General features: G+C 46.9%; 1 protein-coding gene across 1 annotated transcript in view; it reads left to right on the top strand.

Moving 5' to 3' along the window:
- Positions 1–16,824, top strand: part of MEIOB (meiosis specific with OB-fold) — an 877,351-nt gene that overhangs the window by 515,782 nt on the left and 344,745 nt on the right. The window contains exon 10 of the mRNA XM_085629370.1: positions 5,943–6,047. Coding sequence (XP_085485496.1) covers positions 5,943–6,047 — 105 coding nt within the window. The remainder of the gene's footprint in view (positions 1–5,942; positions 6,048–16,824) is intronic.

Genomic DNA, 16,824 nt, shown 5'->3' with positions numbered 1-16,824 from the left:
AACCGGCCTCCATCTCGACACCGAGCCCCGCACAGAAACACTCGGGGTCGAAACCCAGCTCTTCGGTACCGACACCATCTTCGGTACCGACCAAAGCACACAAGGCCACCGGCACCGACACTTCGAAGCCGAAACCCATCTTGGCACCTACCAAACAACCGGAATTTCCTAAGCATGGTTCCAAACACCGAACCGGCACAGAAAAAGGTAAGAAACCAACGGCCCGACGCCTTCGACGCCGACGGACCAACCAGCCTCACCAGAACTTTTTACACCGGATCCCTTACAAAAAACATTAACCAAGGATCCCAAAACTGGACATTTAATGCTCTCTATCAAAAAGAGACAATTGGAGAAACCGGCTCCGCCTCCACCTCCAAAGAGGAAGGACTCTGCTACCTCCCCTTTCAGACTACCTTCCCCACCTCCTCCACCGCCTCCACCTTCTCCTCCTCCACTTCCACTTCCACCGCCCTCTCCACCCCCACCTCAGCATTCCCCAACTTCATCTCCGGATGATGATGATCAGGGGGATCCATATGACGACATAGGGGATGCACCCCAATATCTACCTACAGGGGACCCCACCCCCACAGGATCGGACGATTCTAATATCCCTGATGTCCCTAACATCCCACAGGATGATATTTACCCTTCCAGACCTTCTCCACCAGAAGACTCATTGGGGTTCATCCACCTATTGCAAAGGGCGGCACGCTATCACGGTGTAGATCTACACACCGACCCCGTGGAGGAGGATTTCCTCCTCGATACATTCGACACCACACATAGGACCACCTCCATATTGCCTTTGCTCAAAGGAGTTATAAAGCATGCGCCAGAGGTCTTTAAGGACCCAGTCAGAGCCAGGGTCATTAACCCGCGCATCGAGAAGAAATATAAATCTGCCCCTACAGATCCCTCCTACATTAGAGGGCCTGCGCCACTAGATTCTCTAGTAGTCTCCACCGCACGTAAAAGGGCCAACTCCCAGGCATCTGGCGAAGCACCACCACCTGACAAAGAGTCTAAACTCTTGGACGCATCTGGCAAGCGTACTGCATCCCAAGCTGCCAACATATGGTGTATCACCAATACACGGGCGCTACTCGCCAGATATGACAGGGCCCATTATGACGAATTGGAAGCCATAATGAACCATCTCCCTGATAAATATAAAGCTAGGGCCAACGAACTCATTCAGGAGGGCAAACCATTACTAATACCTCCATACGTTGTGCCTTAGACGCAGCAGACGCAGCCTCTAGGGCTATCAATATTAGTGTCCTTCTCCGCCGCCATGCCTGGCTAAGGATATCAGGTTTTAAACCAGAGGTACAAGCCTCCATCCTTAACCATCCCTTTGACCTGGAACATCTGTTTGGCCCCAAAGTGGATGACGCCCTGGAGAAAATGAAAAAGGACACGGACACAGCAAAATTCATGGGAGCCTTACAATCTCACCCTCCCAGACGCTCCTTTCGGAGCACATCCAGAGGCTACTCCTCAGACTCCGCTTCCACTGCATACAAATCCCCTACTCAGTCCACATTTACAAGGGGTTACCAAAGAGGCGGCTACAGGGGCAACAAAGGCAGAGGCAAAACAAATGCTGCCACCGCGCCTCCCCAATGACTTCCCTCCACTTCCCCCAGACCATCACACTCCGGTCAGGGGCAGACTCCAACATTTCCTTCCGGTCTGGCCTACCATCACCTCAGACAAATGGGTAACACAAATAAATCGGTCAGGCTGCTGCCTAGAACTAACATCTACCCCGCCAAACATTCCACCCAGACAACGCCCGATGTCACCAGAACATCTACGGCTACTCAAGCAGGAGGTAATCTCCCTCCTAGACAAGGAGGCAATAGAACATGTTCCAACCAACCAACAAAATAATGGGGGTCTACTCCCTGTATTTTCTCATACCAAAAAGGACCGAAACTCTACGACCCATCCTAGACCTTCGCCCCCTAAACACATACATACACTCAGACCACTTTCATATGGTAACGCTTCAGCAGGTACTTCCGCTACTTTCCCAAAACGACTTCCTCACCACTTTGGACCTAAAAGATGCTTACTTCCACATTCCAGTGCACAAGGCCCACAGGAAGTACCTCAGATTCGTAGTGGACGGCCACCATAACCAATTCAAAGTGCTCCCGTTCGGAGTCACAACCGCACCACGAGTATTCACCAAGTGCCTAGCAGTGTTGCAGCACATCTGCGAAGACAACACATTCACGTCTTCCCTTACCTAGACGACTGGCTAATAAAAGCCAGTTCATACAATCAGTGTGTACAAAACACACACACCACCATCCAGCTACTTCATCAGCTGGGATTCACGGTAAACCACGAAAAGTCCCATCTCCACCCATCCCACATAAAACAATATCTAGGTGCCACTATAGACACCTCAAAAGCGCTCGCCTACCCCAATCCTGCCAGGATTGCAAGCATCCAGCCTCTGCGCGCAAAATTTATAGCACAACACCCCCTTCCAGCTCGGGTGTTCATGCAACTAATAGGGATGATGGCCTCTTGCATCTTTATAGTACCTCACGCAAGACTGCAGATGCATCTTCTCCAAGAGTGCTTGGCGCACCAATGGAACCAGGCCCAGGGTCAATTAACAGATCTGGTGTTGGTAGACGGTCGTACCCATCGCTCTCTGCAGTGGTGGACTACCACAAACCTTTCCAAAGGTCGACCGTTCCTGGACCCGGTTCCACAGGTAGTACCAACAACAGACGCATCGCTCTCCGGCTGGGGAGCTCATCTATTACATCTCACCGTGCAAGGCAAGTGGTCACCTCAACAGAAGCTACTCCATATCAATCATCTGGAGTTACTAGCGATCTTCCTAGCCCTAAAATCCTTTCAGACACAAATTTTGGGCAAAGCAGTCCTGATCCGCACAGACAACATGACAGCCATGTATTATATTCCAAAACAAGGCGGGACACACTCTCCACAGCTCTCTCAATTAGCACAGAGCATATGGAGATGGGCCATACCCCGGAAAATCTTTCTCCTAGCCCAGCATGTCCCAGGAGTACAAAACACTATAGCAGATCTACTCAGCAGACAAACACAACAACTCCACGAATGGGAACTTCACCCGCAAGTTCTTCACCCATACTTTCAAATGTGGGGGCATCCACAGATAGACCTCTTTGCCACCAACGGAAACAAAAAATGCCCAAGCTTCGCCGCCAGATACCCACACCCATTGTCCAAAGGCAATGCGATATGGATGAACTGGTCAGGCAGATTTGTGTACGCTTTTCCGCCTCTCCCACTAATTCCATTAGTAGTGCGCAAACTACAACAGCACTCCCTCACACTAATATTAGTAGCGCCAACTTGGGCCAGACAACCGTGGTACACCACACTACTGGAACTATCGGTAGTACCACATCAAAAATTACGCCTCTCTCCATAACTCTTAACCCAGAATCATGGAGAGATCAGACACCCGAACCCAGCTCAGCTCAACCTTGCGATCTGGCTCCTGAAATCCTAGAATTCGTATACCTACATCTTCCTCCTGACTGTATGAACGTCATCAAGGAAGCTAGGCGCCCAACCACTAGAGCGTGCTACGCCGCCAAGTGGAATCGTTTTGTTATCTATTGTCATAACAACACCATCAATCCACTAGATGTGTCCATTCAACACATCATAGGCTACTTACTCCACCTACAAAGGTGCAATCTAGCCTATACGTCTATTCGACTACACCTCGCAGCCATAGCAGCTTACCTACAAAACAGGCAACATCTCTCACTCTTTCGAGTACCTGCCATTAAAGCCTTCATGGAAGGCCTTAAAAGAATAATTCTCCCCAGAGTGCCACCCTCACCTGTGTGTAACTTAAATATTGGTCTCACCAGACTAATGGGACCTCCTTTTGAACCCCTACACAAATGTGAACTTCAATTCCTAACATGGAAAACCGCTTTTCTTGTAGCCATCACTTCCCTCAGAAGGGTCAGTGAGATACAAGCATTTACTATTCAAGAACCTTTTCTACAAATGCACCATAATAAGGTGGTTCTCCGTACCAACCCAAAATTCCTCCCCAAAGTCATTTCTCCTTTTCACCTAAACCAATCTGTAGAACTACCAGTATTCTTCTCGCAACCACAAACTGTTGCAGAAAGAGCTCTTCACACACTAGATGTCAAACGAGCCTTACTCTACTACATCGAGAGAACACAACCCTTCCGTAAGACCAAACAACTGTTTGTCTCTTTCTCTCCACCACACAAGGGCAACCCCATCTCCAAATCAGGGATAGCTAGGTGGATTGTCAAATGTATTCAAATTTGCTACCATAAAGCAAAACAAACGCTATCCGTTCCCCCTAAAGCCCACTCTAAATAGGGGCTTCAATGGCTTTTCTAGGGAACATCCCATTAGATGATATCTGCAAAGCAGCTACATGGTCAACACCGCACACTTTCACCAAACACTATTGTGTAGATGTGCAAACTAAGCAACAAGCTAGTGTGGGCCAGGCTGTACTCAAAACATTATTTCAAACCACTGCAACAGATACAGGTGGTCGCCGCTAACGGTGGGTACTGCTATATAATCTATGCACAAGTGTGTAATCTGCAGTTCATATGTCCCGAACGGAATATGCTACTTACCAGTATGCATCTGTTCTTGGCATGTAGAGCTGCAGATCTACACACGCCCACCCGCCTCCCCGGCTACCTGCATCTGTTCCAGCTTATCTTATTTAGATAACACACACGTGTGTAGATCTGCAGCTCTACATGCCAAGAACAGATGCATACTGGTAAGTAGCATATTCCTTTTGGTGGCAATCACCTCGGTGATGCGGGTTAGCAAATTACAGGCCCTAAGTTCCCATCGGCCATTCACCTCCTTTTTCCCCCTAACAAATTGGTTGTGAACCGTCTTAAAGTGGTGACTCCCTTTTACATAGGAGAGTCCATCACCCTGCAAACCTGTTTTATTTTTAGCTCTCTGTGACTTGAGGACTTTGAGTTTTTGAGTCCAGTATGACGCCTGGGATTGCACTGCAGATAAAGACAGAATATCCACCAGAAAGATCGTTACCGCAGGTATGTAACTTTTTCTTTTGTGCAGTTAGGGTATATATTGCGGTAAGGTCACAAGAGCATCCTCCACCGACCTTAACCTTCACCTAGCACCCCTCCCTATTCACCAGTAAGCGCTTACAATGCACTGCAACTGTGCATAACAGAAACTGTCAATGAGCACTCTGGACCCAGGGCCTGGTTGCACAAGGCTGAAAGGTTTGGTGGCATGGGGACATCAGCATGCCCTGGACCCAGAGCACACTATACTCGGCTCAAGGCCATGCAAAGCTGGTTCGGTGGCACAGATGGTAAGAGCTTGGACACAAACAGGAACTACATCCAGATTACATGTGCCTTGCTGATGGCCGTACGCAGCTGGTTCAGTGAGGCAAGGGCTAGTGCATGGCTTACAACCAGATCCCGAAGAGCGTGGCTGAATTCAGCATTCCACTATGCAGTACAGTGACGATTGTGAATGCAGGAGGTTGTGCATGCAGCCTTTGGCCAATTCCTGCTAACCACTGATGTCACGGATAATTTAATATAGGGGGTCATGAGCAGTGCATGGCAGAGTTGTGAGCTATTGTTTTAATATCTGACAAATTTGAATGATTTACAGGTTTTGTTCTAACCATATCTTCATTATAACAGTGCTTTTTAGTATATGTTTGTCATCTACAGGGAACAAAATATGTTGAAGGATAAATGTATGGAAGCTTTTTACTTATTACAAGAACACTGCATCAATAAACAAAGAGGAGCTAATTTATTCTTGCACATATTACCATTTTTATATATACGAATGCTCAAACCATGCCTGAGTTTCCTTCTTATGTTCTCTTTTGTTTTCACAAGATACACAAGAAGCAAATATGCTAATAAACTTTTCAAGGGAGTGTGCATTCACAGGAGCCTTCAATGAAGACAATGACGAACACTCAAAGGAATCAGCTGTAAATTGTAAGTTTTAATCCTTTTTGTTATTTAAATATGGGGGCTAAAATGGTGTTTGCAAACCAATGAAGAGCAGTTGTTCTGCAAAAGTGGGCATGAATGGATAGATATAGTTTCATCTCAGACCTTGAAATGGCTTTCCTAAATACAGCTTTTCAACAAAATATATTATCTTTAGAAGGAAAATATGTTTTCCAGTTTCTCCTATTTACCATGTAAGTGTAATGAAAAATTTCCTAGCTAACGTAACGGAAAGTTTCAATTCTATTAAGGACTCGGAGGCAAGGATTATGCTTTACTTTCTTCACTTTAATATTGCAGCTCTTCAAAGTCAAAACAATAGACTACTATTCCCATGCAACATAGGGAATAAACAAGTTTAATCATAGATTGTCCCAGGCTAGAGTGTCCTCCTTTATGCACCAATCAGCAGTCCCCTTGGGGTTGATAGTCCTTTGTTTGTGACTGTCCCTCCTCTTTCGTCGCTCGGTCAGCCAGGTAAAACCATTCAGGAGTCCTGTTTGTTTGAGTCCCCTGGAAGAAAATAAGACGGCGTAAGCGATAGTCATGGCTAAGGCATAGCTCTGTGGAGGAAACAACATTGCATATACTTCAACAGTCCACTGGGAAGGTACATAAACTCTTTACTTACCCCAGTACGAGGGAGGGAGGACAACGAAGATGTACCCTGGGTGGGATAATCCTCGCCTCCGAGTCCTTAATAGAATTGAAACTTTCCGTTACGTTAGCTAGGAAATTTTTCATTCTATGTCAGGACCGGAGGCGAGGATTATGCTCGTTTAAAGCTTGCTCACAACAAAATGAGCCATGTCAATAACCGGTTTAAAATAAAACCGCTTAAAGGTAGAGTCCGAGGACCAATCCGCTGCATTAAGGATGTCCTCTAGACGAGCTCCCAGGGTAAAAGCCTTAGAGGCCATAGCTCCTCTTGTAGAATGAGCCCCAAAAATACTCAGGTCTATGCCGGCTTCCTGCATGATCCAACGAATCCAAAGTGCAATTGTGGGAGAAGAAACCGCTTTGTGAGGTTTCTTAAGCGCGATAAGCAACTGGCGCTCACCAGGAGGTCTGAGTTCCTCAGTCATCTCCTCGTATGCCTTGACCCAGGCCACGACACAGAGCTTAGGGGAATCCGGGAAAGCAGGATATGAGACGGTAGTCGTTCCACACTTAGTGCGCCTGCGAATGGTGAACGTGACCCCTGTGGGGGAAAAAATCACCCCGGAAACATCCAAGACTCTGACATCAGAGACGCGTCTGCAAGAAATTAAACACAGAAGCATAGCCATCTTAGCTGTTAGCTCCTTTCTAGACAGAAATCTATTTGGTTGCCAGGACAGAAACAGATTCAAGACTCTATTAACATCCCATAACTGGGAGTTCCGAGGTTCCGGGGCAAGTGACAGCCGTATACCCCTCAGGAGTCTACAAACCAACGGATGTTCCCCGACAGGTGTACCATCAATCAAGACGTGACCTGCAGAAATGGCGGACCGGAAGGTGTTAATGGTCCTATGTGCGAGACCTTCCTCTACAAGGGAGGCCAAAAAATTTAAGATGGCGGTAACATCCGCTGCCACGGGATCGAAACACCGTCGCAGACACCAACGACACCATCTTCTCCAGGAAGATCGATATCGTTTGAGGGTGCTATCCGCCCAGGCCTTGGACAGGAAAGTCTCAGCCGCTCCCGAAAGCCCCGGGACTGTCCATCGTCCCCTGTAATCCGCCACGCCATCAGCGTCAGGGAGCCGTGCTCGATCAATGGGTGAGGGAGTCCGTCCGGATTCAGAAGCAGAGCGGGAAACTGGGGGAGTAGGATTGGAGAATCCCAGGAAAGTTCCAGTAGAACCGGAAACCAGACTTGAGACCTCCAAATCGGCGAGATCAGAACAATGGATGCTGCCTGCCGGCGAACTTGGTCCGAAACCCGGGTTATCATTGCAAACGGAGGAAACTCGTAGCCCAGTTCGTTCCTCCAATCCTGAAGGAAGGCATCTGTGCGTTCTGCCATGGGGTCTGGTCTCCAGCTGAAAAACCGGGGACGCTGGAAGTCCAGTCGAGAGGCAAAAAGATCTATCGAAAAAGGCCCCCAAAGGGTTTGTAGATCCGCAAAGACCTCTGGATGTAGGGCCATATGTAGGAAACACTTTTGCGATCGCAAACACTGCGAATCGCAAGAATCTTGGTGTTTGCGATCGCAAAACTGACTTCACCTATGTAGGAGAGGTGTCCGCAGCAAAAAGTAGCGAATCGCTAATTTAGCGATTAGCAATTTAGCGTAAAGCCGAGTTTGCGAATAATTTAGCGTAATCGCAGTCTGCGTCACAGTATTTGCGGAAATCGCAATTACCGACATCACAAATTGCGAAATCGCTAAATCAGATTTTCAAATAAATCGCAAATAGCCAATCCTCAATATTCGCAGTTTAGCACTTCTCAATTACCACCAACTCTGAGCAGGTGGTAACCAAGTGCAACCTATTTAAACAGGCCCACAATGCCACAGGGACTTCCCACCATGGCTGGGCTGTACGTGATAGCCAGGAGGCTGCGAATCAGGGATGCCATGCAGAGAAGGAGACGCCAGGAAAGGATCTACAGAACACGCATCACCCTCTTCCAACTGACCGATGAGGAGATCCATGTGAACTACAGGCTGCACCCACACAGCATCCTGGATTTAATAGAGGAGCTGACACCCATACTTCAACACCCCACACGCAGGGCACACTCCATTCCCACCCATGTGCAGGTGCTGTGCTCACTGCACCTCCTGGCATCAGGGAGTTTTCAGGGGGTCATTGCCACAGCAGGTGGTGTCTCGCAAAGTGCACTGTCGTGCTTCCTCCACGCTTTCTTGGATGCAATGGTACAGAGGCTGCATCACCACATACAATTTCCTAGCACACCACAGGCACTAGATCAGATCAAGCAGGATTTCTACCAAATTGCCCAATTCCCCCATGTCATTGGCTGCGTAGATGGGACCCATGTCGCAATCTGTCCCCCATCACATAATGAGTATGTATTTCGCAACAGAAGGTCATATCATTCCCTAAACGTCTAGGTAGTGTGCAATGCCCAACATATAATCACTGATATTGTGGCCAAATACCCTGGAAGCACACACGACTCATTTAGGTTTCGCCACTGTGCATTACATCGAAGACTCACAAATGGTGATTTTGGAGAGGGCTACCTGCTAGGTAAATGCATGCCAAACACACACAGAGGCAGTAGAGTGATGCAGTGGCAGGACACTATTAACCCTGAATCTGCTTATGCCCCGCAGGTGACAGTGCGTATGCTGTACGAGACTACATCCTCACACCGTACCTGAATCCAGCTACTGCAGGTGAAAGGAGGTACAACAGCGCACACAGAGCCACACGCTGTGCCATTGAGAGGACCTTTGGAATCCTAAAGAGCCGTTTTCAATGCCACCATATGAGTGGAGGAGCGCTACAGTACAGCCCTGAGACATGTTGCAAAATTGTGGTTGCCTGTGCAATGCTACACAACATCGCTACCAAAAAAGGAACCCCAGTGGACCTGACAGACTCTGAATCATCAGATGAGGATGGACCAGCACCACATCGCGGTCCGGCAGGTGGTGATGGTGCTGCTGCCGGACACATGAGACGAGATGAGATCACACAAAACTACTTCTAAGTGAGTAATGAGGACACAATGCGACTTATTGGTTTCTTACAGGGATGGTTATTTCCTTATCTTCAGGAATGAAGGTATCATACATTGTGACTATACAGTCCCTGCATGCACTTGTTTGTGTCACAGTGCACTAACTACCATCAGCCACTGAGTCATCATGGACTGTGTTGCGTCACACATGGCCATTAGTCCCTTGTGTCCCTTCACCTCCTCCGGGCACGGCCTGTTGAGCCTCGCTGTGCCTGCGCAGTGCCCTCCCTGGAGTCATCATCCACTCTGCCCTGGCGTGCACTCCGGCGTCTGTCCTGTGGAATTGGGGGAGTGATGCTGCTCCTGCTTGATTGTTCATCAGTGTCCATGGCACCAAGTGTGCCTATGCCACCTGTGGCAGTTGCGCGCATCTGGTCCACCACATGTGTAACTTGCACCAGGACACTGCCAACGTCCTGGCAGCAGTGGGCCATCTCGTGCTGCATGCTGACACATCTTCTGGCCAGCAGGGATGTGGCGGTTGACTGGCGGTTGACTGCCCTGGTGTATAGGTCCAGCCGTGTGTGTAGGCGATGTCTCTCCCGGCGCCGGGCTGCCCTGTCCCTCGCGATCTCCCTGCACAGGCCCTCCAATGCACCAGTCATGGCCATTGCTGAAGTACTGGGTTTTTCAGAACCCAGCGGTGCCAGGGAACACACCCTAAGACTTCGAGTTCTTCCTGTTTCAGACTACAGAAACACAGAGTCTTCTTGGTGAAGTCAAAGATCGTATTTATTGGCTGCAACCAGTAACAGGTATCCTAGAAGTACAACACGGTGTATCTTCTCAGGAGACTGCTCAAACTTACAAAGCCAGCCTTCTCTTTTATACAAAATATTATGCTTTAGGAAAACATTCCTTATTTTACAGTTGACTATTCACATATTTTCACTACAAAGAAAAAGCAGAGTCATGATGACAAGCCCATATTTCAGTTTGTTCAGCCCTCAATCAATTACCCGGCAAGGCTCAGTACTTTCATCAGATATCAACGGACCCCCAATAAAAACGGGCACCTCCTCCTCGTAAAGCAAGTCATAAAGAAAGAAACAGAGACAGGGGTGTGTAAGATTAGGCATGGTTTGTGTGTGATGAAAGGTTTTATGATATGTTGTGCCTTGATACTAATCTCATTCGGCCACTGGGAAAGGAACTGGCCGAACAGGTTTGGCTTCAGGCAGTGGAGTCAGCTTGCCCAGGTCACAGAGGAGTCAGCAAAGGTGCATGTGTCCTTCAGACTTGTTTTAGGCCTCAGTCATTGGCCTATGTGAGGGCAACCACAAAATGGCTGCCGTTCAAATGGAACCCGAGGTTTCAGGACGGAAAGTCTGATTAAAAGGGTGATTTCGTCACCCGAATACGACGAAAATACTTGTGCATAGTATTCTAATCATTCTCGGTCTGCTGATACCAAAATCGTCATGATACGACGATGTTTACAACATGGGTCAAGAATTTTCAGTACCACAGACCCTCCTTTTGCCCTTACATAGGCAATAACCTATACTCACGTTAATCTGAGTCTAGGTCTGAGTCCAGGTCTATAGTCATAAAGTTGTTGAGATGTTGCTGTAGCATCATCCTATTACTTAGCTTGTCTCTTGATACAGGTTTCCTTACACACGATGTAGCACAGAGGCCACATATTGCAGGAGCACACTGTACACACAGACAGAACAGGAAAAGAATGGCTAAGATCATCCCAATGACTATCAGGATCTTCCATCCCCAGGGGGATATCAGTTCCCAGAACCACCCCATCAATGACCAATCTCCTTTATCCACGTGGATAGATTCGGAGATCTTATGTAATTTGGAAATGGCCATGTAGACTGTCGGAGCGTTATCTGGAATGAAAACACAGCAACTTGATTGGATCACCTTACATACCCCACCTCGGTCTGCAAGTATGACATCTAATGCGACCCTGTTCTGAAGAGTCATGAGGCGATCCGACTGGAGCTCAGCAGTCAAATTACTAAGGGCACCGGCGGTTTCATCTACCGTGGATTCAACCACCCTTGTCAATTGCCTTATGTTCCTGCTGTTAACCATAGGCCCCCAAAACAGCAGAAAACCCTTTACGAAATCTCCAAGTTCTTGTCCTGTAGTGTCTTCTTTACTGATGACACCTCTAACTATCCTTGTCTTATGGTAATCTGCCGCGGCCGTGTAGGTGGGTGGCAACAGGAACGAAACAAAACATGTGCCTGAGAAGTCAGGGGGCAACCATGTATAGGCTCTATTATGGCAGATGAAATAGGTACCCTTAGCTGCTAAGAACGAAGGGGAAGTCTGAGACACAAAAACATATGTTTCAGTGCAGATACTTCTCCCTAACTGAGCTCTGGGATTCTTGCCATTACCTTGCAGACATAGGTGACCCTGATGGGGTACAATCCAAATTGGGGAGGACATCTTTGCTCGCTGGTTCTCAGTCAGAGTAACTCCATATCCTGTTATGTTCCATCCAATATATGCTAGTGTCTCATCTCTCGGGATAGCCTCATAGGAAATATCTTCCCTAATCATATCTACTATACCCTTAACTAGAGCACTATTCTTAGGATTATCTTTCACAGAACGTAGGGGGTTGGCTTCATGAGCGTATATGAACACCGTTCTATATGCCCACACAGAACCATTATGGCTGAAAGGCAGGACCAGATAAGGGATACCTTTATCAGTAGTATGAGGCATAAGACCACACACCCAACAGTTAGTTGTGTTAACTACTAATTGGTGTTGGTGTAGAAGCTGAATGAAGGAATTATTGACAAATTCTAATCTTCTAGCAGACTCGTGTTCAGGCAGAGGGTGAAAGGAATGCGAGGAAACAGTAGAAGGAGGTATGGGCTGTGTAGTGGGTGCAAATGTCACTTGAAAAGAGAATAAAACATATCCTATTAAAAACGTCATTACACTAAGCAACATGAAAATACATAATATCAAAAATCGTTTCTTTGTCATCATTATACACATTCTGGCTTTAAAGTTCATCTGTTTGGCAGGTCTCTCATTCTCGAAAAACTCCATCCTCTCTAATTGCTGCTCGTGGTGGTAGGGTGTTCTATGCTGAGGAATGCTTCTGTCAGTCCAGGGCAACTCCCTTAGACCGACCAGAACTGTCGACCTAACGTCTTCAGCTGCACTCCAAAGACTTAGGCAACCATGACCCTACAGCTGAACCCGGATGGCGGTTCGAAAAACAAAAATAAGAAAGTTCACAGATGAGAGAGCTGCACTTTAAAAAATAGCAAAGAAAAGGAATTTTTTTATTTGTCCATAGTTCTCGGCCTCAAATTGTAACGGCTTTTTCCAGGTACTGTCTGGTTCTGGAACAAGAGTTCAGGCTCTGTAGTGTTCAATCAAATTGACGGTGGCACAGCTTCTTGCAAAATATTGTCACTTTCTTGTTCAGAAAGTGTTCCTTTTACACGTGCGTCACTAAAAGGCAGAAAACGAGGAACGGTCTCAGTCTCAGAGTCAGCGATCCCCTCCTGGACCCATCGGTCATACGGTAGAGGCAAAGGGACCCTCTTGCAGTGTACGCCGTGGATCCAGTTCTTTTTCCCTTCCACTCGAACAGCTGATCTTGGTGAGAGAAGGACGAGGTGGGGGCCGGTCCAACGGGGCTGGTCATTTTTCGTCCGCTGGAAGTTTTTGACCAGCACCCATGATCCAGGATCGATAAGATGTCCTGGAGCTTCAGAGACCTGAGGCAGAGTATCGTGAACCTGTTGGTGTAATACACGCAGTTTAGCCGTCAATTCATACAAATAATCAAGCAGTACAGGGTGTTCGATCTCACTGAATTTTGTCGGCCTTGGCACTCCCCATATGTTGGCCGGTCGGCCGAACACAATTTCATAGGGACTAAGTCCCACTCGCGAATGCACAGTCATTCTTGTTGATAGGAGTGCTAAGGGCAGAGCGTCAGGCCATTTAAGAGCTCGCTTGTATCTTTGCCAACTTCAATTTTAACGTGCCATTATAGCACTCTACTAGTCCAGCTGATTGGGGGTGATTTGCAGCGTGAAATTTTTGCTGGATACCTAGCCCTTCACATACTTTCTTCAGACCATTCTCGGCATTCCAAACCTAGGGAAAAATTCTTTGGCAAGGGCTTTAGCTGTGGATAAGGCAGTGTTGTCTTTTAAGGGATATGCTTCTACCCATCTTGAAAAGGCACAAACAACTACGAGTACGTATTTCAAATTGTTGCACCTTTTCATGTGGATGAAATCTAGCTGCAAAACCTCAAACGGATACGTTGGAGGCGCAAAATGACCAGCTGGAGTTGGGGTTCCCCTACCAGGATTGTATTTCAGACACACCATGCAATTCTTGACCACATTCTCTGCACATTTAGGAATTCCAGCATTTTGCCATACTGGAGCCAACAACTTACAAATCCCTTTCACACTGATATGGGCCATTCCATGAGCCATTGTCACCACTGCAAGCACATACGCATCGGGTAACAACCATCGCTGATGTTCTGACAAGTCAACCCAACAACCATTTTCATCCAATTTACCCGTACTTTCTCTCCACACACTCAACTCTTTCTCTGAAGCTTCAGCTTGAAGTGACTTCACACTCTCTATCGTATCTTCACACATTCCAACGTCACCAACCCATCTTGCAGGGCCTGCAACATACATTCGATTCATCACATCTTTTGCTGTTTCTTTTGCGATTTCGTCAGCAAATGCATTGCCACGACCAACATCATCAGTAACCTTCTTGTGTGCACTGCATTTCACAATCGCAACTTGTAACGGCAAGGTCAGTGACTCAAGAAGCTCATTCACCAACTGACCATGCTGAATCTTAGCTCCATGCGAAGTCAGGAACCCACGTTCTTTCCACAATCGTCCAAAACTATGAGCTACACCAAACGCATACTGGCTGTCGGTATATATGGTCACTTTCATTCCTTTCGATAATACACACGCTCTCGTAAGTGCAATCAACTCTGCTGCTTGAACTGAATTATGTGGTATACGTGCAGCTTCAACAATCGTATGCAAAGTCGTGACAGCATATGCTGCAGTCGTATCACCATTCGGAAGCTTGAAGCATGAACCATCCACCCATAAGGTACCATCACACTTTACAAGAGGAGTATCTTTAAGATCTACTCTCCCTTTCGTTTCTTCTTCTGTCCTGAGAAAACAATCATGCTGTTCAACATCATCTATCTCTACTGAAATTGGCAATAACGTGGCTGGATTCAATGTATTGCACCTCTTTATGTGCACATGACTCGCTAACAGTGTCAACTCGTAACCTGACAATCAAGCACTAGTTAAGTGCTGTGTCTTGGTCCTGTTCAACAACGTGTCCACTGCATGTGGAACCATCACAATCAACATATTATTCATCACTAACCCAGCAGACTGTCGAATAGAAACAGCTGCTGCCGCTGTGGCTCTCAAGCAACTCGGCAATGCTTTAGCTACCGGATCCAAAGTCGACGAAAAATACGCGCATGGACGCTGCTTGTCTCCAAAAGACTGTGTCAGCACTGACAATGCACAACCCTCTTTCTCATGGACATACAGTGTAAAGGGCTTACTGTAGTCGGGGGTACCCAACACAGGAGCCGAACACAATGCATTACGCAATTCGGAAAAAACTTTTCTGACAATCTTCAGACCATGGAACGGGATTCGGTGTATCTTTACAGGTCAAAGCTACCAAAGGTTTGGCCAGCAAAGAAAAATTCGGTATCCATTGTCTGCAGTATGATGTAATGCCCAAGAAAGCACGTACTTCTCTCTGTGTCCTTGGCACACTCAATTTTGCAATTGCCTGAATTCTTTCTGAGGTCAGTTTCCTTCCCTCCTTCGATAAGAGATGACCTAAGTAGGTCACTTCTTGTCGACAATATTGCAGTTTTGAAAGAGACACTTTGTGATGTAAATCAGACAAATGGCGCAACAACAACAAGGTTGCTTCTTTACAAATCTCCTCAGTATCTGCAGCGATTAGCAAATCATCGACGTACTGAATAAGGGTAGCGCCATCAGGTAAAACAATTGTATCAAGCTGTGTTTTTAAGGCCTGACTATATATTGATGGACTTTCACAGTAGCCTTGAGGAGCGCGTTTGAAACGGAAGCTTCTGCCTCCTAAACTGAAGCCAAAAATATCCCTGCTCTCCTCGGCAATCGGGATGCTGAAGAAAGCATTCTTCAAGTCAATCACCGAGAACCAGGTGGCGGAAGCTGGAATCATAGTCAATAGGGTAGTGATATCAGGAACAACTGGAAACTGTGGCACAACTATTTTATTGACCTCTCTAAGATCAATCACGAACCTGTAAACAGGTGGCTGAGAAGGGTCAGTACGTTTCAAAACAGGCAGAACAGGACTATTACAAACGTTGCCTCTTGTCTCTTCAATTACATCTTTTTCAATCAAATCATAGATGATTGCTAGTAACGCCTTTTCACCTTCACTAGAGATCTTGTATTGGGGAATGCGTGGCAATTTAACATTGGCTTTCAATGTCACTACATATGGCGGTATTGCCAAAAGACCCACATCATTAGGACCAGTAGCCCAAAGAATATCAGGAAGGAACGACAATTCTGTCGGAAGTTTATCCTTCGCCAAATACATTGGAGAGATCACTTTCCTACCCAGTGTAAGTTGTACTCCCGAAGGAGAACAATATAATGTTGCATACAATCTTTTCAACAAATCCAATTCTAACAAGTTTTCACCACAACCTGTCGTTAGAATAAGGGGTGCTTCCAATTCACAAGGTCCAACAGAAAGGGACATAGGACTAGAAATCGGATTCCTAACCGGGGCGCCAGAAAAACCTACTGAAACATTCATCTCGCCAGACAAAGGTGCGCCAGGGAGCTTTGAGTGCATAATAGAACTCTTTGTAGCACCAGTATCCAACAGAAAAGGCTCTGACACACCTGATGTAATCACCTTAACATATGGTCCACTCTGATCTACTGGAACTGAAACAACTCCCTCTCTTTGTCTCTGGCTGTCCTAGCAATCGTTACCTTCGATATTCTCATCTTCT

The sequence above is a fragment of the Triturus cristatus genome, chromosome 10 (genome assembly GCF_964204655.1).
Source record: "Triturus cristatus chromosome 10, aTriCri1.1, whole genome shotgun sequence".
Taxonomy (NCBI): domain Eukaryota; kingdom Metazoa; phylum Chordata; class Amphibia; order Caudata; family Salamandridae; genus Triturus; species Triturus cristatus.
This window is presented reverse-complemented; position numbering and strand designations above follow the sequence as displayed.